This window comes from Pteronotus mesoamericanus, unplaced genomic scaffold, assembly GCF_021234165.1.
Source record: "Pteronotus mesoamericanus isolate MK-2021 breed Mesoamerican mustached bat unplaced genomic scaffold, CSHL_Meso_final contig_246, whole genome shotgun sequence".
NCBI lineage: Eukaryota > Metazoa > Chordata > Mammalia > Chiroptera > Mormoopidae > Pteronotus > Pteronotus mesoamericanus.
The window spans coordinates 6,985,314-7,007,745 of NW_026555104.1; the positions used below are offsets into that span (position 1 = coordinate 6,985,314).

Consider the following 22,432-nt stretch of genomic DNA (forward strand, 5'->3'; position numbering starts at 1 on the left):
CTTTTGAGCGCCCAGATCAATAAACCACTGCGTTAATGTCACATGTTGCCTCAGAGTACATCCGGACACTGTTCTCCGCTTGGACGTGGTTTAGCAAGAGGGCATATTAGGTTGGAAAAATATTTCAGAGTAGATACCTACCCGGAGGGACATTCCCAAAGCTGCCTCCTTCACCACCATGTTCCAAGGAGTGTTATTGAAGCTTGGCATGCCCTGGGGACACCAGGTTGGCTCAGTAAGCCTCCGCCTTGTCACTTTGTCCCAGCTGGGCAGTGTGCATTGGGTTGACCCCTGGAACTGTCAGGTCCTTAACTCCTGAGGAAGATTTAGCATCGCTGATTCTATAGATTGTAGTCATTTGATCTCTGGCCCTGGCAAGCCACACCCACCTGCTAGCAGGGGCTGACTTCCAGGAGATCTTCAGGAAGAAAGAGGTAGGTAGGTGGCTGGAAGCCCAATCCTTAGCTCCCACCTATCGTTCCAGCTGTGCTTCCATCTGGCATATTCTGGGGCAGAATACACACACGTGTACATACAAACGCGCACCCCCCACCCCCCGCAAAGGGAATGCAGCCAGCCCTACCTGGAACCGCAGCTGCCTTTCATTTTCAGCTAGATACTCCTGCCGGCTCTGCCGGGGTGGGGGCTACTTGTTGCTCTTTCTCTGGGGCTCCAAGGGGCGCCTGGCTTTTCCCTTTCTGGAAGGGCTCCTGCTCCCTGGCATGTCCCCCTCCCGTCGGCAGCAGAGGTCCTGCGGTTTTACATTGCTTCTTTCCTTCCCGCTTTTCCACTACCTACCTCCCCTCTGGAAACCCCAGGCTGAGCCTGGCCCGGGAGCAGACATTGGTGCAAAGGAATGCTGCCTCCCCCCGCATACCTGGCTCACGGGAGTTTATCAAGTGCCTTTCTGCCATCCGTGGGGGCGGGGTGTCACGTTCTCACTCCAGCGCTGGTTTTGCACCTTCGGGGAGAAGCCCCCATTAGCTCCCTGCAAAAAAACGGCTACGAAGAAACTTTCGCCGGGTCCCCAGCCACCACAAGACCTTGCCCCCACCGTCCCCGCTGCGCCCTTCCCCCCAGCAGCCTGGTGGAGGAGGGGTGAGAGAGGCCAGCTCGCTCCGCGCGCTCAGGGTCTTGCTTTTCTTCCAGGAGCTGGGGAGAGACGAGTCCCTGTCCGAGCCCCGGGCACCTAGCCTCCCGGTCAGTCCTCGCCTCTCCGCGGACGCGCGCTGCCTCCTCTCCGAGGCGCTAACCCCGGCCGCCGGCGTTTGGAATTTTGCCCAGAAAAGGGGGCCTGGAGGAGGAGAAGAAGAGGGACGGAGGCCGGCGGCGAGGAACGGAATCCGGAGTCCAAAACAGTGCGGGGGAGAAGACCGGAGCGGCAGCGGCGGCTCTGAAGGCTCTGAAGGCTCGGCCCTGCGCCGCCCGCCCGCAGTGCATCAGCGTGGCCGCCCTGACATCCCCGGGATGGTTAACACGGGGCATTATGCACTGGTTAACAGGCTCCAAGCTGCTCAGCGACTTGTTTTAAGCATTTTCTCCCTCGCTCTCGCTTTTAATCTTGTCTCTAGTGGCGTGTGTAGGGGGGAGGACTTTATTTCCATTGGCTAAGCTCTCCCTTCCCACCCACATCTCTTCCACATCACCTTGGTGTCTCCCTAAATAAAACCAGCCCTCCTTATCGCCTGGAAAAAATCAGGAGCTAGAGTTTGAATGGGTTTTATATAAACACTCACCCGTGTCAGCTTGCGGCGGGGCTCTCAGGATAAACTCACCGCGCCTGGCCTGAGGCTCGCCTTGGGTTCTCTGCCTAGAACGTCAAGGTTTAAGCTGAGCTCGAGGACTGGGAACTCTTCTCTGAAATCTGATCAACCTGAAGCCAGTTGCCGAACTGCGCAGGGTCCCCATGGACCTCAAGGAGAGCCCCAGCGAGGGCAGCCTGCAGCCCTCGAGCCTCCAGATCTTTGCCAACACCTCCACCCTCCACGGCATCCGCCACATCTTCGTGTATGGACCGCTGACCATCCGCCGTGTGCTTTGGGCCGTGGCCTTTGTGGGCTCCCTGGGCCTGCTGCTGGTGGAGAGTTCCGAGAGGGTGTCCTACTACTTCTCCTACCAGCATGTCACCAAGGTGGACGAGGTGGTGGCCCAAAGCCTGGTCTTCCCAGCTGTGACCCTTTGCAACCTCAACGGCTTCCGGTTTTCCAGGCTCACCACCAATGACCTGTACCATGCTGGGGAGCTGCTGGCCCTGCTCGACGTCAACCTGCAGATCCCGGATCCGCACCTGGCTGACCCCTCCGTGCTGGAGGCCCTGCGGCAGAAGGCCAACTTCAAACACTACAAACCCAAGCAGTTCAGCATGCTGGAGTTCTTGCATCGTGTGGGCCACGACCTGAAGGATATGATGCTCTACTGCAAGTTCAAAGGGCAGGAGTGTGGCCACCAAGACTTCACCACAGTGAGTACTTGGTTTTTAGCTTACTCTTGTGCTTGGTCCCGTTGAGAAGTGCCATGCCGGTGGTGTCCCACTTGGTTTGGGGTCTCCCTGTGCTTTGGAACAGGGGAGAGAGTCGTGCCTCAGTTGAAGGCCAAGAGGGTAGTTGGCCAGAGCTGTTGGAACTGATTGGAGAAGTGTGCCTGCTGGGAGGGGCACTGTTGCCTGGTCAGATGTGGGGGTGAGAAGAGAGCTTGCCGTGGGGTTCACTTCTCCAGATGTGCTGAGTTGGCCTCCTCCCAACCAGAGGGAGGAGGCCTGATTTGTCTGTTGTCTGGGGCATTTGGTGTCTGAGCTGTGTGATTGGAACAGCTTGTCATTGACGAGGTGGCATTTTTTTCTCTCTCTCTCTGCTCGGAAGTGCTATCAAGCACTGCATCCTGTGGGCTGGGCTGGAGCTAAAACAGCCAGAGAAGGGGGTGTGGGGCGCCAGGCAGCCTGGATGGTTCCCGTGGCTTTGGGATCTTGCTGAAGCAGGTGATGCTGCAAAGGTGTGGAAGTCTCTTTGCTTCCTTTTCTTGTGTGGATTCTGAGCTCCGTGTGGGGAGAGGAGACGCTGGGCTCCCCGGGTCTCCCTTGGTCTGGTGGCAGATCAGAAGCAAAGAGATGCGCAGGGTGCTTGGGCCAAAGAGGAGGGTCCAGGCGGGGGCCTGTGTGTAGGGCGGTCAGTGACATGGCTGTGAGGGTGATGCGGTCCAGGCTGGCTTGCCTGGGGGCTCCAGCCTGAAAGCGAAAGGCTCAGTTTACTGTATGTACAATCGCTTAACAATGTGGATGTGAGAGGAGTGGCGTGGGGAGGGGAGGGTGAGCAGCTGTGGGACGGGAAAGCCCGGAGAGGAGTGTGGAGCTGAGTAAAGAGGCAGAGCTGAGGGGATGTGGCTGACATTCAGGCTGGAGCTGCCTGGAGGGGCAAAGGGAGGAAGGAGGGGAGGAGAGCTGCTGCTGCTGCTGCTGGGGTCCTCTGTGTGCCCAGTTGGCGCGCTGCTAGGCGTAACTTGGCATTAACAGGTCAGACTGCAGCTGCAGACAGCCCCTTGCTTCCAGGCAAGTCTGGGGTGTCAGGGTCTGTGGGACCCTCCAGATGTGGCTGCTTCTCCCATTGCTGCCTTAGGGAATCGAGAGTTTTGGAGTCTCAGAGCCTTAAGCCGAACTGTAATTGTAAGTCTGGGATGGCAGGTTGCAAAGGGACTGTCATCAGCACTAGTCTGGAGCCCTTTGCCTAATGAAGACATACCCTGCCTTTCTGATGGGCACCCCTTCGCCCCCTGCTCGCACGTTCACTGCCTACCAGCCTCTGGGTCTGAGTTTTTTAAATGCTACAACCAGTCTCTGGCCACAGGCTCTATGCTTGCTGTTGGCTGTCTCTGGTTCTGGAAAAGCTCAGTGTCGAGGGGCACAGACTCACATCCTTTAGAGCTCTGTTTCCTGGTAGAGCTGTTCTGTAGTATCTGCTTTAAATGTTGTGGGGGCAAAAGCACAGCAAGATCAGTAGTAGCGTGAACTAAAGGAGTGAGTCTGAGCTGGGAGAAGGGACCAGCAGTACTGAAAGCCCTTCTAAATAAAGCAGACAGGATCCTAAAACACGTCACGCACAAATGATGTATTAGTTGGCTTGGGGAGAGATGGGGAAAAATGCCTCATTCTGGAGGCTGCAACCATCCCTGTATTCCAGCCCATTCTTTCTAGTGCCGTAGCAACGCTCAGCTTCACCACTGCACCATGCAGCTCAAAATGCACTCAGCTGTGCCTCTGTCTACTTTAACCCACATGGAACACGGACAGCAAAGAGAAGGTGGCACAGGGAGACACTATAGTCCATGGCAGACCCTGGACAGAGTTCTCAAGCATTCTCATAACCACATATTCAGACACTGGCTTTCTCTCAATTCATGACCAAGTTCTAATTCTAAGTAAAGGTTCTTTGCTGTCAGGCTGCATTTGGCCCGTCATTTGAGTTGCTGGGGTCCCAGGAGGCTAAAGATCAGCTTTTAAAGCCTTACCTTAGCTTTTGACCTCTCTAGGATGTCTCAAATAGTGAAGTCACCTGTGGATAAGGTTTATTACTCATTAAGTGAAATATCATTACCTGCCATCCTCACCAAGTCCCTTTTTGGACTGACCCTCAATGTAGGAACTCCTCCAGGACTGAAAAGGGCATGAGCTTTAGGGCTGGATCTTCAAGTTGTTCAGGGATGGTCAAAAAGGGCACACACTTCAGGAAACCTGGAGGAGACCCCACATGGGAGGCTGGTCTTTTTCACCCATTGATCACAGTGAGCAGCGATATCGAGCCCCTACTAGAGGGAACAAGATGCCAAGTTTGTTCGAAGACTTTGCAGTGAGGGCTCATCCTTCCCATCTGCTTTTCTCTTCCTGTCCCTTTTGGCCTGGGGGATAGGTGTGCTTATTCTTGGGTTTCCACACCAGGAGGGAGCAGAGAGCCTTGCAGGTATTTGTCGGAGAAGTAGGTTCACTAATCTCTCTCTGCTGCATATCCCTCTCTACTTGACTGACTTACTAAGCTGGATGGCTTCTATCTCTAAGTACCATGGCTGACTTATTAGAGAAGTTAAATATAGGGGAGGGGGTCACAGGTGGGTTACTTTTTCTTTTTGTTTGTTTTTTTTTTCTATAAAGCATACCTAATGCCATCACCAGGGCTAATACTTTCACATAAGCTTCCTTATTCCAAGTTCTTAGCTGGTGTGCAATGAAGTGCGTAATACTCTTTAATTTGTGAACAAGCCATGATTTTAGCAGAGAGAAAGGCTGGCTGTGGATGTTAAAAGTCCCCAGGAAGCCAGGTGTGCAATTCCAACTGCCATGTAAACAGGTGTGCTCCAGCTCATGCGGGGACACTGTTAGCCCTCACCTGGTACCACCTAACTTCAGTAGGTACATGCTTTTCCTTCCTGGGAAAGCAGAAGACGACTTTGATCCTTTAGTGTCCATGCAGTGAAGAGTCCCCCACTGACCTAGAGTGGAAGGAAGTGGAGAAAGGATAAGAGGGTTGGACTGTGGCGGGGGGTTTTCTCCAGCCATGCTGGATGATCTGACTTTAAGAGGAGAAAGATAACCCCACCTCCATTATATTCCAGCTTATTTCCTGGGTTGTAATTTGTACCCTCTCTAGGCCCTGTGACATGCGAGAGTAATATGTGATTTTCTCACTCAGGGTTGTTGGGAGGATGACCCACGTGAGGCAGTCTATGTGAAAGTTCTTTGGTGCCTGGTGACAGCTATGCAGATGTAAGGCTGGTCATTATTGGTATTAGTAAGAAGTTACTGTCCAACCTACCGGCGCTGTTTGTAGCCCACCATAGGGTCCGGTGATGAGTAACGCTGACAGGATAAACCAGGAAGGGAGAGGTGGCTGCCTCTCCCCGCCCCCGACCCTGCTTTTTTTTTTTTTTTTTTTTAAAGCTTATGATAAAGCCCAGTCCTACTGAGATGGGGATTCTTAGCACGGAGGTCACGGTTGAGTTCAGTAGCTCACCTGTGCTGACAGGGGGCCTCCCCACTGTCTGTGACTAGCACATGCTCGTTTTATGTTGCTTCTCTGCTGTCACTTTGGGATTCATCTGCCTTCCCATTCAGGAATGCAAGTGACTCTTCAGTTTGTATGTTTAACCTTGTTCCCGTAGTTGTGTGTGTTTGTACCTTAAAATTGAGGTTTCTTAGGAAAAGCATTTCTTTTCTTATTGGAAGATTTCTCCACTGAGATCTTGTTAGAGGCACTACTATGGCTTTTTTTTTTTTTTTTTTTTTTTTTAAATCTACATCCCATAGCATTGTAGAGACATGGAGGAAAGGTTTAGGAAGTGCATGTACTAGGTATTCTTGCACATGGCTGGTGAGTTCATAGCTAACCTGAAATTACTTTTTATTACATGAGGAGCTGGGTGTGTGAAAAATGCTGGCTTTGGGCAGAGATCTGAGTTGGAATTAAACTGTGTCCCGTATTTGCCCTGTAATCTTGGACAAGTTTCAATTTCACCTTCCCCACTTGTAAAACAGGAGAAATAATACCTACCACTTAGAGTTGTGGTACTGCTCCGGTGAGGTGAGGTATGTCAAGTTTTAGCACATGGGAGATGCCAACTGCAGGGCAGGCCCCATGCTTTGCTTAGTGTCCCACAGGAATCCTGACTGAGCCTGTGCTTGACTCTGGCTCTCTTGACTCCATCCGGTGCTCTTCCCACCCTTCCATGCTGTGACTCACCAACCGCTTTAGAGCACAGGCTTCTGTGTTTGTGGGATTTGTAACTCTCATAATATTTTAAACTTTCACTTCTCCCAGTACTTTTCGTTCACGTCAGTTCTGCTGCCTGAATGTCCTCTCCTTATCTATCATCTTGGCTTCCATGTTCCAGCCTATGCTCCTAAACTCAACCCAGGAAATGCGTGCCTGACCCCTGATGGGAGCTGAGTGACCCATGGACCAGGTATACAGCTTTTATCACAGTGAGTCGCGTTAGCACATGCACATCCATTCCCTTGTCAATCAGGTAGAGCATGTGCTCTGTAGCAGTGATAAAGACAGACCAGGTTCTTGCCATCAGCGAGCTCACAGCCCACTTCCCACTCCTAGTTGAGAGCAGGAGTCTTGTCTCATTGAACACATTCTTGGCAAACATCATGCCAAATATAAGGATGAGAATCCCCAGTAAAGGCTTATCAATTAAATAGTTACTTGCTGTTTCCTGAAATGACCCAGAATTCTTTGCTCGTGAGCCTTTCTTTATTTTATTTTATTTTTAATTTTTTGTACCTCTCTCTCCACGTCTATTTGTTTAAATCCTAGTCATCTTTTAAATCCAGCTGTAATGTTGCTGTAGCCCTCTCTAGGAAACCATTGCCAGTCTGTCTCCCCATGACCATAATCTAAACTAATCTCTTCCTTCTCTGTCTCCCAAGTAGCATTTTGGCTTATTCTGCTGTTAGAGCAGTTGTTATGCTTTTCCTTGCATTATAATCATGAAGTGTTTAGGCTAAAAGGGACTTTGGAGATAATTTAATTTAACACTTGAATTCTCTAACCACTGATAATTTTTATGCATTGCTTATGTCTGTCTCTCCTCCCTGTAAGACATGATGTCTTGACTTTTTATTTTTAGGACTTAGTACTATCTAGCACATGGTAAGTTTTCAAAATGTGTCTTCAGAGTATACTAAGTGGGCTTAAAGGTTTTTTGAATGTCACGCGACTCAACAGCTGAAGTAAATGAAGTAACCATTTTCCAGCCTCCCTTTTTCAGGGTAGGTACCTGGGCTCCACCTGCATTGAGGTGACTTGTCCCATAATTGTTATTTTAGTAATACACTTTCTGATTATGGAAACAATCCATGCTTATTGGAGAAAACCTGAAGTGTGAGAAAGAGTAGAGAAGGAACAAAAATTGGCCACCATAGCATCCCACATACCGTTACATGCATTATTTTGGCATTTTGGGAGGGGCTCCCTTGGGTCAAATAATGTGTATATGTGTGTGCATCCCTATGTCTGTGATCCCACCTGTATATCTGGTGGTGTCCATGGTGTTAGAGATTTCCTCAAAGGCCCATTTAAAGTAAAAAATAAAATCCAAAAGATATGTCTCAATGGGTCTGATCACTACCCTCTTTGTGGGGTATGTCTTGTCTTGTCTGCTCAAAGCACCTGGGACAACTCGTGAGATTTCCCTCTTAGCTCAGTCTCCTTGGGTTTTAGGTTTCCAGCTGAACACCAATGTCTTGACTTTGACAGTCCAGCTGTGCATTCACCTGAAGCCCATCGTCTGTTGGATGTTTGCTCGGGTAAAGCAGAGATGTGTTCGTTGACAGCACATTGGACATCCTGAATGAGGCCCGACCTTGCTCCTGGTTGAGGACCAGTTGTGATTCTCTTGGCACAACCATCCACACTGCATTCCTCAGCCCCCCCAACCCCCTATGTAGATTCTGGCTCTCCCCAACCTGTAACACAAGTCTCTGTCAAAATAGTCTAAATGATACCTAATGCAAATTAGGTAATCGCTCATATTCCTTAAGATGCTTCAAAGTTTTGTGTTTGCCATGTCTTTAGGGAGACTGCCTCTGCCAAGCCTGGTGAGTAGTTTGCTGTGGTGCTGGCCTTTATTTGGGAATCTTCTAGTTTGCAGAGCTCTGTGGAAGTAAAGCTTTCAGGGATGTACTGACTTCCCTCTGATGGGGTGAAGGGTAGGACAATGACTGGGAGCTATTATAATGACCCATGCCATCTATTTGCAAAGTAAAGCTGGAGCTACTGTACCAGCCACTGAATTAATGCCCAGTTGCTTGTGGGGTGAGTCAGTATGTCTGAGTCTCTGTCCTGGGGACTTCTTACACCTCAGAACTGCTGATGAAAGGAGGCCACCTGAGAGCTCACTGAATTGGAACTAGTCCCTTTCCCCTTCTCTACAGTGTACCCTTTACTCTTTACAGAAAGTCCTTCCTTTAATGAAGAGATGAGTTCAAGAAAATCCTAGTTTGCTGCTGATTTTCGTAGGAAGAGATCCCATTGAAACAAGCTCCTCAAAGACTGAACCGGTAGCTGTTAGCACTAAGTTTGCTGTTAGAGATGTTGCTCTATCAAGCAGTTCATATTTCAAAGTACCAAGTGTTCCATTCTCTCCATCAGAACAAAAACATACCACCTGGGTCTAGAGCTATCTGGAAGTGTGCTACATGCTTTTCCTTTTTCGTCTGAGTGTTTATGTTTGATGGAACTGGGTTGAAATATCAAATTTGACCAGCAGGGCCATTTGACCCATGATCTATGTCAATGAGAAACCAATAACCTGTATCACCCTGGCAAGTTTGAAATTCCATTTCTCCCATGCAGTGGACTTAAACCCAGTTCATACAGACTGGACTTAGTGGTTATTGGGTAGTGGATGCCCCAAATACTCAGAAATATATATTCATTATTTGATAAAGCTGAGATCTGCAACACAAGCCTGTTTATTGGGAAACAGCATCCTGAAAAGTGTTATCCTTTGGTGTCTAAACCACCTTTCCATCTCTCTGCACTTACTGTCTTATGACTCAGGTACATGCTCTATTGATTACCTCAGTGACCATGGAAATTTACACTCAGAAGGCATGAAACCCAGAAGGAACATACTTGCCTGGATTTAATGACCTCTTTTGACTGAGTTGTACAACCTTGGGCAAGGTTATTAGTCTCTGTGGGCCTCAGTTTCCTCACCTGTAAAATGAGGGTGTTGAGCTAGGTGATTCTCAAGGACTTGCCAACCTGTAGAACTCTAATGCCATAGAACACAATCAAAATTTATTTTTCGGACTCCACATCTGTTTGCTGCAAGTACAACTTTAATTTATATTTGAGGGGAGAGAGTGGATATTTTGTAACTAGATGTATTTATCCATTTTTTGTCTGTATAATTTAGATAGAGTTGTTCAGTGGAGGCAGAAACACGCTGACACAGTGAAGATCAGTGGCTGAGGTAGAGTAACGGACGCACAGACACCTATGGTCAAAATCCCGTCCACGGGCCATTATGTGCCTGGATGGACCTCATCAATCTGACTGAATGTTTCCATCACACCAATCCTGCAGTTGTGAGTTGGGCTCATGTATAAATTAGCAAGGACATCTATGGAAGATGCTATTAATGTGCCTCCCAGGTCCCCTGTATAGCAGTAGGGGTACAGCCCCTGACCTCTCATATCTGCATTGAAACAAGAGTGTGCCCTTAGCCTACTGGGGCTGCCTCTTCTCAGATACTCAGGAGGTTATGCCCTTCCGTGCTGCCTGGGGGAAGCCAGTGGCCAGTGACCTACTGACATAGGAGTACAAAATGCCAGGTATCTTGCCTTGAGACCAAACAAATTGTGCCATTTACACCCCAAAGCTTCTTGAAAGGGGTCAGGGTGAGCCGGACTTCTCCTGAAGCCGCAGCTCGGCTCACCTTTTCCCCTGCCCCAGCCTGCATGTCCCGTTCCCTTCCAGGCTTTTCCCAGTGTCATTCCCTCCGTGAATCACCCGGACAATGAGCCCCATCTCTGGCTCTGCTGGGGCACTCAACCTGTGTAACAATTACTTTTCGTTTCTCATCCGTTTGGTAACACTGAGAATCGCCTGGGCATATGGACCTATCTCTGGCTTAGAGAGAAGGAACTACCTGTTTCAAAAGTCTTTTTTAAACCTTGGACTTTTTAGATCTGTGACCTCAACAGGGACCAGTAACTGTTTTCAAGGGGGATTTTTCATAATTCAAATGAGCATCTCTTCTGATTAGGATTCACTCCTCTGGGCACAACTGATTTGTTCTTCTTTGGAGCTTTTTTGCCCAAGGAAAGCCCTTCCCAGAGTTGCCCATGTCCTAAGAGCTGAGCTCGCCTCACTCTTCCAGGTGCTGCACCCCAAGCTGCTCACATCCCAGCTCACACCTTTATCAGCGTCTGCATTCTCATCATTTCCCAGCTCTACTCACTCTGAAAACTTCTCTTTCCCACCTTCCCCCCAAGCTTTCACGGCCATTGCTTCCTGAATGTGCATCGTTCTGGCTTCAAGCCACAAGGCGGGGGAGGCCGCCTTTGATGTTGGCAGTGGCTGGGCCCATCTATAAAGCAGGCAGTGAGAAATGTACGGTTGACCAGGGGTGATGCTCCTCATATGTCACAGGAGCCATGAGTGATGAGCGTGGAATAGAACCAAGGCTGTTTAGCCTGAAAAGGGAAGGGGGTGACTCCAGGCCAAATGATTGCGGTCTTCAAACACTTAGAAGGCAGTCATAGGGAAGAGGAACGAGGCTTTCTCCATGTGAGGCCGCAGGGCAGAGCTAGCACCACCGGGTGGGCAGGGGTTCAGAGAGGCGGATGGCCGCTGATAGGCAGGAGCTGTCCTGGGAGTGCAGTGCACCTGTGTCCTGTCATCAGCTCTAGCTGAGGCCGCGCAATTGCTTGTTGGTAGTGCTGCAGAGGTAGATCAATGTCAGGTAAAGAGTTGGATTTATGACCTTTGAAGTTACCTCCAACTCTGAGCATCTTTGATTTATTTCTTTCCTGAACATGTACTTGGGTCTGAGGTGAGGGCCATTGGCAGATGGCATTAGAAAGAATTGATAATAGGTATAAGCCAGCACATGCAGCTGCAGAAACATCCCATTTCCCAATCCTGTGTGACCTTGGGGTTATGTGATTCAGAAGCTGGGAACAAGAATAGTGCTGGAGGAGAATCCTCAGAGGAAAAAGAGCTGATATTCATTCAGAGAGAGTGCAGGATGCATGTGGGTGCTGGTAGCCAGGGATTCGAATGGCTGTACAGAGACCAGGCTTCTCAAAGTGACTGCACATGGCTCCTTGAAGGGCAGTTCCCAGAGCAATTTATTGTAGAGCTCTGGGTGCTAGATGCCATCCTAGAGAGCAAGTCTTGGGTGTGGTTGGGCCTGGCCTGGTTCCATGTGGGGGCTGGGGAGACTGAGAGGTACACAGGTGAGCAGGCCTCTGGGGTGGGTGGGGCTAGAGATAGATCTAGCCAGAGGGCTGGGAAGGAGGCGCACCTGGCCGGGGGAATGCCCTCCCAGGCTACCAGGGGAGGGTAGCAAGCATTAGAAGAATGAAGGGGCTCTGGCACCTGACATATTTTAGTCTCATGGTTCAGCCATGCAATTTAGTGAAAGATACACATAGGTTCCAGGCTTGCATGGCTGATAATATGATTTAATAAGAGATCTATATTTGGTCTTCATCCCAAGTTCCTGGCACAAGGGCTTTTAAAAACCCTTGGCATTTCCTGAGGGATTGGGGTGAGAGGAGCACATTTTGTTATTCTTAATAAGCTCCTTTCAACCCTGCCAGAGTTAATGCTGGGGAGGTGACTCTTGATGGCCCCTATGTGGCTTCAGGGTGGGGACTGGTTGCCTACAGAGCCAGCCATGTGATTAGAGGGTTAAAAGTTTCATCCCCACCCCTGGACCTCCAGGGAGAAGAGAGGGGCTGCAGATGGGGTTAACCACCAATGGCCAGTGGCTTAATCTGTTCAGCCTATGTAATGGAACCTCCATAAAAACCTCTAAGTGAAGGGGTTGGGGAAGCTCGGGGTTGGCGAACACAGGAAGGGCTGGGAGGGTGGTATACCTGGAGGAGGCACGGGAGTGCTGCGCCCCTTTCCTCATACCTTGCCCTCTGCATCTTTCCCATTTGGCTGTTACCGAGTTACGTCCTTTATACTAAAGCAACAATAGGAAGCAAACTTTTTCTGAGTTCTGTGAGCCATTCCAGCAATTTACTGAACCGGAGGAGGGGATCATGTGAATCCCTGATTTGTAGCAAGTGGGTCAGAAGATCAGGTGGCCTGGATTTGGGCTTGGCCTTCAAAGTGGGGGCTAGTCCTGTGGGACGGAGCTCTTAACCCACAGAGTCGGCACTAATGCCGGGTGGTTACTATCAGAATCGCCTGGTGTGAGGGGAAAACCCACACATCTGGTGCCAGGAGTGAAGTGTTTTATGAGTGAAAAACAGATCTTAGTAGTGACCTTGTGCAATGTACTTAACCTCTGCAGGCATCAACTTTCCCACCGATTAAAATAATAATTGTACTGGCACTTCATAGGATTTTTTTTTTTTTTTTGTAGCAGTTGAATTAAATAATATAAGTGAAACTTTTAGCTTCGGGCGAGAGCGTCAGCTCTTTTGTTGCTGTTATTTTTATTGTTAGGAAGATGAGATGGTGGTAAGACATAGTGGCAAAGGCATCCAAAAGCAAAAGGATGCTTCGGAAATCCATATTGGCATCAGCAGATCCTGAGTATGGGGAGTGAGACCGCAGTCAAGCCAGGCTCGCAGCCCCTGCGTCGCGGGTGGTGGTAAGCTCCTGCCGGCACTCGGACCGTGTCAGAAATAGAGTTCCTTCCATTTGGCCAGCACTGTGTGATTTACAGAACCTGCTAATTATTGGTCACATTTTCTGAGCACATACTATGTTCTGGGTGCTGTTCTAAATTAAGCAGTTTACATGGAAAAACTCAGGCGTTGCAGCGGCCTTATGAAATATGCAATATTTGTACCTTTGCTTCTTCTATGGAGAAGATTGAGTCTCAAAGATTAAACAATGGGTCTAAAGTCACTTAGCTCAGAATTGGTGGAAGTGGGATTTGAACCAGGTAATCTGGTTCCAGCTCCTTGAAGCTTTCTTTATAAGACGCTATTTGAGCTTCACAATAATTCTGAAAAGTAGAAAAGTTAACAATGTATCTGTTTCACAGCTGAACATAATTAAGGCTCAGAGAGGTTTGGTTACTGGCTCAAGTTCTCTCAGCAACAAAGCGGCACTTTCGATTCCCCTTGAGGGTTCTCTGTGAAGACACCAAGCTTCTTTGTGCAGGGCTGAGCTGAGTGAATTCAGGCCATTCATCAGCAATTCCTTAACTCAAAAGAGTTAAAGTTGAGGCCAAAGACTCCTCAGTTTGTGGGTATCCTGCCCTAGGAACCAGGAGCCTGGCAGCTACCAGAGCTGAACCCAGAGCTGGAGAGTGGGGTACAGTGGAGGCTCAGGTTGAAGCTGCAGTGCCCAGCTGTCCACGCAGCCCGCCAGCTCTAACTCGCATCCCTTGTCTTGTGCAGGTAAACTAAGAGAAGAGGCAGAGGCAGCCTAGCTGTCTGAGGTTCAAGGCCAGCCGAGGGGTTTTATACTGCAGTTGGTATTCCTTTCGGCTACAATACCTGCCTGTCCAGATGCAGTGAAAAGGCTGGTTCTGAGAGGTGGCCCACTCCAGGCCTTTTCTTTTAACGGGTGGTTTCTGGGCTTATGTCATGCGTCTTGGGTGCAGGTGGTTTCATGGGCTGCACAGCCGGGGGCACTGTGCATCAATTTTGTGAATTCAACTTGCCCTTTTAAGAGGGAGGTAGACGTTGGATCCTGCCACCATGATATCTGCCTATCGCGAGCACCGCATCCCCAGGAGCTGGACATATGCCTTGGTCTCCTGACCTCCCAGCTCTGCAGGTCTGCATGAGATCCTTTGCTCTCTCCTGCCCAGTCTCCTGGCTCAGCAATGCACAGGTAGAAGGGCCATGCAATTCCACAGCACCCTCTTCAGAAAAGTCGAGTAGATGGAGAAGTCTCTTCTTGCCAGGGCAACTCTTGATAACTCTCCAAGTTGCCAAGTAGGGGCTCAGGGGTCTGACATTAGAAAATGATTGTCAGTTTTCTGATGTACATGCAATTCTTCCCTCCTCACTTTCTGTCTGCAATTCCCCATTTTAAATCCAACTCTGGGTGGCAGAAATGACAACTTTTGGAGAAACAGATGTGTTAAAGGAACCAGGTTGTGAAGACTTGGCATTGGGAGCTTGAACTTCTGCCTTTGACTCAGTGACTTGAATGCAAACATCCGATCCAAGTGTACTCTGTCTGACAATTTTGCAGGTGGCAGTGTAGTGCAATGGGTAAGTGTAGAGCAGGCTCTGGCGTGAGACTATTTCTGTTCAAATCCTACACTCCAATATGGGTTGGATGACGTTGGAAAATTTATGTAATTTGATTTTGAGAGAATTAAATAATTTGTAAACTATGTAGCTCAGTAGACCTCAACCTGTGTAAATCTCTTCTGATCCTTCTGCCTCTTGCCATCTCCACTTGTGCACAAACTTTTGAACATCCAATCCAATAACAGTATTTTCCTGTTTCCTCCTTTCTGTTCTTTGAACTGGGGGCTTTCTCTTGGAATCGTCTGGACTGTGTTCTCTCGTGTTTTCTCCTTCCACAGTGGACATAGCGATTGAGAGCTCTTTCTGTACAGGAACAATTGGGAAGGGGTCCCGCAAGTCCACCATGATGAGGTAGGGAATTTCAGGTCCCACTGTCTCCATGATGGCCCTGAGAGATGCCGTCCCTCTCTTCATGGAATGTGAGAAGGCAGCCAATGAGAGAGAGCGCGTGCGAGAGAGAGATCTCCCTAAACTGGAAGTAACAGTATCTTCTAAAGTTTGGGCCAAGGCTGCTTCTGCCTTTCTGGAATGATTTCTTAGCAGAATACCTTCTATCCCCTGGGCCTTTTAGCTATTTCAGGGACATTTTAAGTGGCTATTAACAAATGTTGAATTATGGCTGCAAACCTCTGGGAGCTCAAGTGACGCTCACATGAATCACAAGTGAGTTCCGTACATACAGTCAAGGCTGCCACAGTGAGCTGGGATTAAACAAACGGGGGCCATTGTTCCCCCCGAAGCAGTGAGGCAGGAATGCTGCTCCTTGGAGCCTGTGATCTCAGGCACCGTGCTGCTGGAAGCAGGACACTGTTCCAGGACTCATAGCTCATTGCTGCAGGGCAGACAGATGTTCTCTGGTTTGCAGAGAGGCATATTTCAGCTTAATATCCAGAGGAATTTACCAACAGTCAGCATGTCCAGGGATAAGCCAGCCAAGCCCAGCACATTGATTCAACACACATCTACTGAGTGCTTTCTATGTTTTGGCCATTGTGCTAGGCTCTAGAAATGGAAACGAATAAAGCCCTGTTGAAGACTTCAAGGCACACGTAGGCCAATGAGAGGCTAAGCAGTAAACGGATTACACGAGACAACTGAAGCCTCTGCTTCTCAACTGAAGCCATAGCTCTCAATCGCTATGTCCACTGTGGAAGGAGAATTCTGCACAGTCCAGAGGAAGCACAGGACAGACTTCACAGCCTTCCCAAAGGAGATATTTATTTTTCTTTTGAAATACTTTCAAACATATACATGCTGCAAGAGCAGTGTAACAATTTCCTGTGTATGCTTTCTCCAGTGGTCCCAGTGATGTCCCTTTCTGCCAAAGGACCACCTCCAGGATCTCTCTGTTGTCTTAGCTCCTTCGATGTCTTGGCTCTGGACCTGCTTCCCAGCTTCTCTCTGACTGTTATGACCTTGATGTTTTTTATAATTCGAGACAGCCATTTTGCAGAATGATTTTCAGTTTGGGTTTGTCTGATGTTCTGTCTTGATCAGACCCAGATAATGAGTTTTTGGCTGAATTTCACAGAACTGATGCACGATTCTTCCCACTGCAACTTCTCTGGAGGCACATTATACCTGTTTGTCCCAATACTCAGAGTGTTAACTTTCACCACTTGATTAATATGATATCTTCTAGGGAGATACTTTGAGACTATGTAAAATCCATTTCTCATCCCTCTTTCACCCTCTAGTTTTATTATCCATTGGTTTTTCTTGCCTGAATTATTACATCAATGCTTGCCAAATGGTGGTTTTTCCATTTCCATCCTTCCATCTACATTTATTGGTTGGCTTTCTAAAATACAGAAGAGCTTTGACCTCTCCCTTTTTATTCATTTATTTATATCGGTGTAGATTCAGATTTCTTTTTCTATTCAGTGGGTTATAATCTGTTAATATCATGATTTATTTCAAAACTTAAAATTTTCCATATTTGGGAATCCCTTCTAGCTAACTGTGTCCTTTTTAACATTTCCCTGCAACTTTTGTGCGCTTTAAAAATTTCCAGCCCAGCTAGATGTTCCAGTTTATCCTTTTCTTTTCCTTCCTCAGTCCTGGAGTTTCCTTTTCGAGTGAACCCTCGCTCCTTTGCGTGGGCGATGCTGTTTAGAAGATCTGGGTTTGGGGTGTGCTCATCGCTCCTACGGAGCTGCTGCGCCTGGCCCCACTCGGTGGGCGGAGCTAGGGAATTTAGACACATGGATGCCCACCTTGCAAACCTGGAGTTTACCTGATGCTTCCAGTCCCAGTCGAACACCACAGGATTCGTTCTCGGTTTGTCCTCATTCCATACTGGTCCCTCCTTTCTCCCGTGGTGGGAAACCTGCCTCCCGTATCTTATTCACCTATTTGCTCATGAACAACGGTCACCCTCTCCCTGTCCTCTCAGGCTGCTGCTCTGCTTGGACGCGCCCTCCCAGCGGGGGGAGGGGCAGCCAGGCCTCCTCACCCGGCTGCCCTCTTGCCTCGCCCCTCTGCATTCTTAGGTGTACGCTGGCCGCCTTTCACTCGTTCAAATTTCTGCGATTGTCCCCAGTTTTTTATGGCTTTTTTGTTTTAAACATTTGGAACCCATTCAAGATACAGACAAGATTCGTGTGTTGCATTTGGTTGTTCTGTGTCTTTAATCAAAAAGTTTTCCCCCAACACAACACACACACGCAGAAACACTTTTTGCAAATAGCTTTGAGATACAATTCTTATATAATTTACCCCTATAAAGTGTAAAATAGAGTGGACTTACGACTTAGTGCATTCACAATATTCTGAATTTTAGAACATTTTTATCACCCCAAATTAAACTCTGTACCTGTTAGCGGTCATCACCACCCCCATTTCCTCCAAACCCCACCATTCTAGCCCCAGGTGATCGCTAATCACCAATCTACGTCCTGCCTCTAAAAGAGTTGCCTATTCTGGACATTTCATTCAAATGCAATCATACACACTATGCTCTATTGTGACAGACTTCTTTTGTTAGCACAGTGGGGGGTTTTTCATTGTATTTATTGGAGTGACATTGGTTAATAAAATTGTATAGGTTTCAGGTGTGCAATTTAACAGTGTTTTGAAGGTTAATCCATATTGTAGCATGTGTCGGTACTTTATTTCTTTTTATTACCAAATAATATTCCATTATACGGATATGCTACATTTTATCTATCTGTTTATCCATTGATGGATGTTTCAGTTGTCTCCATTTTTTTTTTGGCAGTCGTGAATAATGCTGCTATTCACACTTCTTTTAGTATTGACTTTTGAAAGCAAACAGACCAATTGTCCTATACAATTATTTCATACTATGAATCTGCCTGGCTACTTACTTGTGGTTTCACTTAACCGGTTCCTCCCTCCCCTGTACTTCTTATAAACTGGGAGTTAGGTTTAAGAACTTGATGAGATTCAGGTTAATATTTTTGGCAAGAGGACTCCATAAATTAGCGGGGTGTTTCATATTGCATCATAGCAGGAAGGGCATATTTTGTGGTTGTCCCACTCTTAGAGATGCTAGTTTTGATCACTTGGTTAAGGTAGCCACTGCGGGGTCTTTCCACTGCATCACTTCCCATCATCAAATCATCTCCCACCATCTGGGACATGATAGATACCATGGTACCCTGCAAATGATCCTATTTACCGTAATATTTGAACCTGCACTAAGAGTTTCATTAGAGGTTGCAAAATAGTGACTTCCCAATTCTGTTATTCTCTCTACATTTATTAGCTGATGTTCTTTAGTAGAGAAGAGCTTTCCTTCCTCAACTGGAGATCAACCACAGTTCCTCCTGTGAAGGAAGGATGAGTGCTTATTGTTTTTTATTTGGCAGTGTTCAGAGGACAGAGGTGGCATGATAATCGCCACATAAGGCTTTGAGGGATGATGCGTTCCCAGATGGACAAGGAATAAGGGGAGAGGGAAGGTCGATAGGACTCCACTTAGCTGTAGTCAAGGCAACCACAGACTCTTTATAGATGCCACAGAATTCAAGGGTGGAGATGCTCCTCTTATGTACACGGCTGTCACTGGGCAGAGGTGACAGGCACTGGGGCTTGTGGAACAGGGCTGCGATAACACTGACCACATAGCATAAGGCAGGTCATGAAGTGTCAACTGTCGGGGTCCTAATTACTTGGCCTGTCCCTTGGTATCTCCTCACTTCCCTGTAGCTTTCTCAAGAAGATGCCCACTACCTGTGCTGTATTGTACCTGTCTCTAGGAATTCATGCTGCAGACATTCTTCAGTGGGAGCAGAGGAAGTGGGACAGGAAAGGGAGTCTCCCATGTGGATTCCATGTGATTGTACTACGTGGGTAAATGATGGGAGCAAAACATTTACTGAGCATTTGCTATGTGCTAGGCAGTGTCGAAAGCATCTCCCAACAATGCATTGTGTCTTCGCAATAATGCGATGAGGGGGGTCCTTTTACTTCTCCCATTTTATTGTATGTATGACGACTGAGGCTTAAGTTAAGAAATTGCCAAGGTCTCCAAGTTCATGGTCCCATTCACTGCCCTATTCTGCCTTTCTAGGCAGTGCATGGGGAAGAGCTTCTGTTAGGAGGGGGCAGAGGGCTACGGAGCAACTGGGGCAGTTTCACATTCTCCTGTCTTCAGCCTGTATTTCCCTGGATAAGTAGATAACTCAGCAGCAGGCTTTGAGCCTGCAGGGAGGGACTTCTGGGTACAAAATTGTGGAGTGGGGTGGGGCTCTCAGAGGGGAGAGGTGTCCAGTGGGCAGGAGCCCTTGGCATTGTGGCTCTGCCTCTTACCTGGCACCACTTCCCTGCTATTCCACAAGCAGACGCAGCATTTCTTCCATGTAACCTGCTCTGGGCCTTGCCTGCTTAGGGATGCTAATTATCCAGCACGCTAATGAGCCCAGAGGATTAACACAGAACATGGGTGATGATGATTCACTAGGTGGATTGAAATCTCCCTTCTTGGGAAAATATAATTCAATCTGTTTGCTGGGAAATCATCTCCCCGGCGAACAGCATGCGATGATCAAGGTTGCAGTTGTGGAGAGCCAAGCGTATATCCACAATGCAAAGTTAATTCAGCCTGCTGTTTGAGCATTCATTCATTTTGCGTTCCCGAGGGCCTCCTTTGGGTCATGGGTCAGGATAGATAAGGCACATCCCGTGCCCCTAGGGGAATCTCATATTTTTAGAGGGATGCAGATATGCTGTGATCACCAGGATGAGTCTATTAACCATCTATTGCTGTGCAAAGTTATTACACTAAATATTGACGACCTTTCCTGTGTTGTACACTACACCTCAGTGGTTTATTTATAACTAGAAGTTTGTCCTTCTTATTCCCCTTCACCTTTTTGACCCATCTCCCACCCCTGTAAACATACTTTTAATTAGAACTGTCAGAAGAGAAGTATCTGTACTACACTTGAAGGGGAGGGAATGCTGGGGAGAAAGGGATTCATTCTAACAGGGGATTTGCAGTGGCTTTTTAGCCACCTTCAAAAGGAGTAGAATTTTGATGAAGGGAAGGGGCAGATGAGGGCATCCCCGGGCCAGGAAACTGTGCCAATGAAGTTACGGAACCGGCGGGTCCAGGGTTTGCAAGGTGTGTGCTTGGGGAGAGTCAGGAGAAGCAGAGACCGCCACAAAGGCAGGCCAGAAACGAGTGCCGTAGACAGTGGGGAGCCACTGCGGGTTCTGGGTGACATGATCACATTTTACTTTTTAAAAAAATCATGCTTGGCAGCATCCTGGTTGAAGATGGTTTAGATAAGAAAGATGTTGCCAAAATAAGGGCTTCTGCTTGCTTTAGTTATTATTATTTAAAAAAAAAAAAAAGTCTTTTGTTGATTGGACCTCTTACCTCTAAATTGTCTTTGTGGAGCTGAAGTCTTTCAGGGGTCGATTATTGTCTCCAGAGTGTAAACAATACCCAGGCGGTGAAAAACTTATCAACTGCTAAGAGAACTCATCAAGGCATAAAGGGAAGATTTAAGCCTATGATTCTCAACGTTGGCTGCACATTGAAATTACTTGGAGAACTTTAAAAATTACTGGTGTCTGGATCCGACCTCTGAGGTGTCTGCACTGAAGTCTGGGCATCAGGATTTTCCAGACCTCACCAGGTTAATTCTAACACTCAGCCAGGACTGAACACTGCTAGGAAGACAAGCAGCAGCCTGGAGAGCTGGAAGCCAAACCCAGTGCTGGGCTTGCTGACTGCTCTCCCCCTGGGGTGTGAGCGCTAGCCCTGGTCCTTGGCCACTTTCTGTCTGTAGTGCATTGTTTGTGCCTGCCACGTCCCTGCTCAGCGTTCCAGTTACCCATGGGCAGGCCTGTGGGTGACCACTGGGCCACAGAGGACAAATGCAGTTCTTGGCTTTGAGAGGCCAAGCCACACATCGCTGGCTGCTGGCGGAGGCTTTGCCAGCCAGAACCTGGAGAAGTTGTGAGGTTCTGCTACTGGAATTATTAAAAACGGGCTTTCCAACTTCCCTAATAGGAAGAGCTTATTTTTGGCAAAGTATTCCATTTGTCTCTAGGGCTCTGACAAACCTGGCTGTGGGGTCTAAACTTCACTCTCTGGTTGCCAGGCTCTCAGTGATGTGGTTGGCAATGAGCTGCCCAGTAAATTAGGACTTCTGAGTTCAGGATGGGGTTCTTTTTGTCCAAGTGAGGGATGTGGACTACAGGTGTTCCAGAGGTACTGCCTACGCATGAGTTGGGGGAAGGGTCCAAGGAATCAGCGTAAGGATGGCAGCTCGGCGCTCAGCTGCCCCCCTCTTAGGAATGACAGGCAGCCTGTGCGTCCCTCCGAGGGGTTGGAAGGGAGGCTTCCTCCTGAGGGCAGACCTAATTAATTTTGGAGCTTTCATGAACAGACTTAACCTCTGGGGTCTATGATGCCAACTGGCATGGAGAAAGTGGTCAGGTCTCTCGCTGACCTGGCACCTCATCCTGCCTCATCCCGGGACTCAGGCAGAGTCCTCCCTCTGAACTTCCTGGCGCTCATGGCGCAGCTGTGCTGGCTGTTCCGCGTCATCTCTATCACGGCCACACTCGCACCTGCCGGCCTGGCCCTCTTTCCCTGATTGCGTGCTGACTGTGCATCCGCTTTGTCCCGTATTATCTGTCTTTGAGGACAGTGCAAGGAACCTGGTCAGGGTGGCTGTCCTGGTGAGCGGGCGTGTGGCTCCTTTCTGGACTGCAGGGAGTTCACCCAGGCCATGAGCACTTGAGGACAGATGCTGTGCCCGGGGATGGGGGTGGCATGGTCACAGAGCCAGCCACTTAGAAAATTCCAAATGCAAATAAATCACTGTTTATAACTCGCAAAGCTCTGGTGCAACCAAGGGCACCAGCATTGTCCTGGGAAGCTTCATGGCAGTTTCTGTGAGGCATTGCAGACGTCAGGCACGCATCTCCCCTTCCTATTGTGGTCCTAACTCTGTTTGCTGGAAGGCATTCAGGCTTGTTCCCCTTTCAGTTTCCTTG

General features: G+C 48.4%; 2 protein-coding genes across 4 annotated transcripts in view; both read left to right on the top strand.

Annotated features, from left to right (window-relative positions):
• The window catches only part of RPL38 (ribosomal protein L38), a 303,530-nt gene that overhangs the window by 105,713 nt on the left and 175,385 nt on the right, over nucleotides 1-22,432 (top strand). The window lies entirely within an intron of this gene.
• ASIC2 (acid sensing ion channel subunit 2) overlaps nucleotides 1,907-22,432 on the top strand; it is a 910,697-nt gene continuing 890,171 nt past the window's right edge. Inside the window, exon 1 of the mRNA XM_054573128.1 lies at nucleotides 1,907-2,461. Coding sequence (XP_054429103.1) covers nucleotides 1,907-2,461 — 555 coding nt within the window. The remainder of the gene's footprint in view (nucleotides 2,462-22,432) is intronic.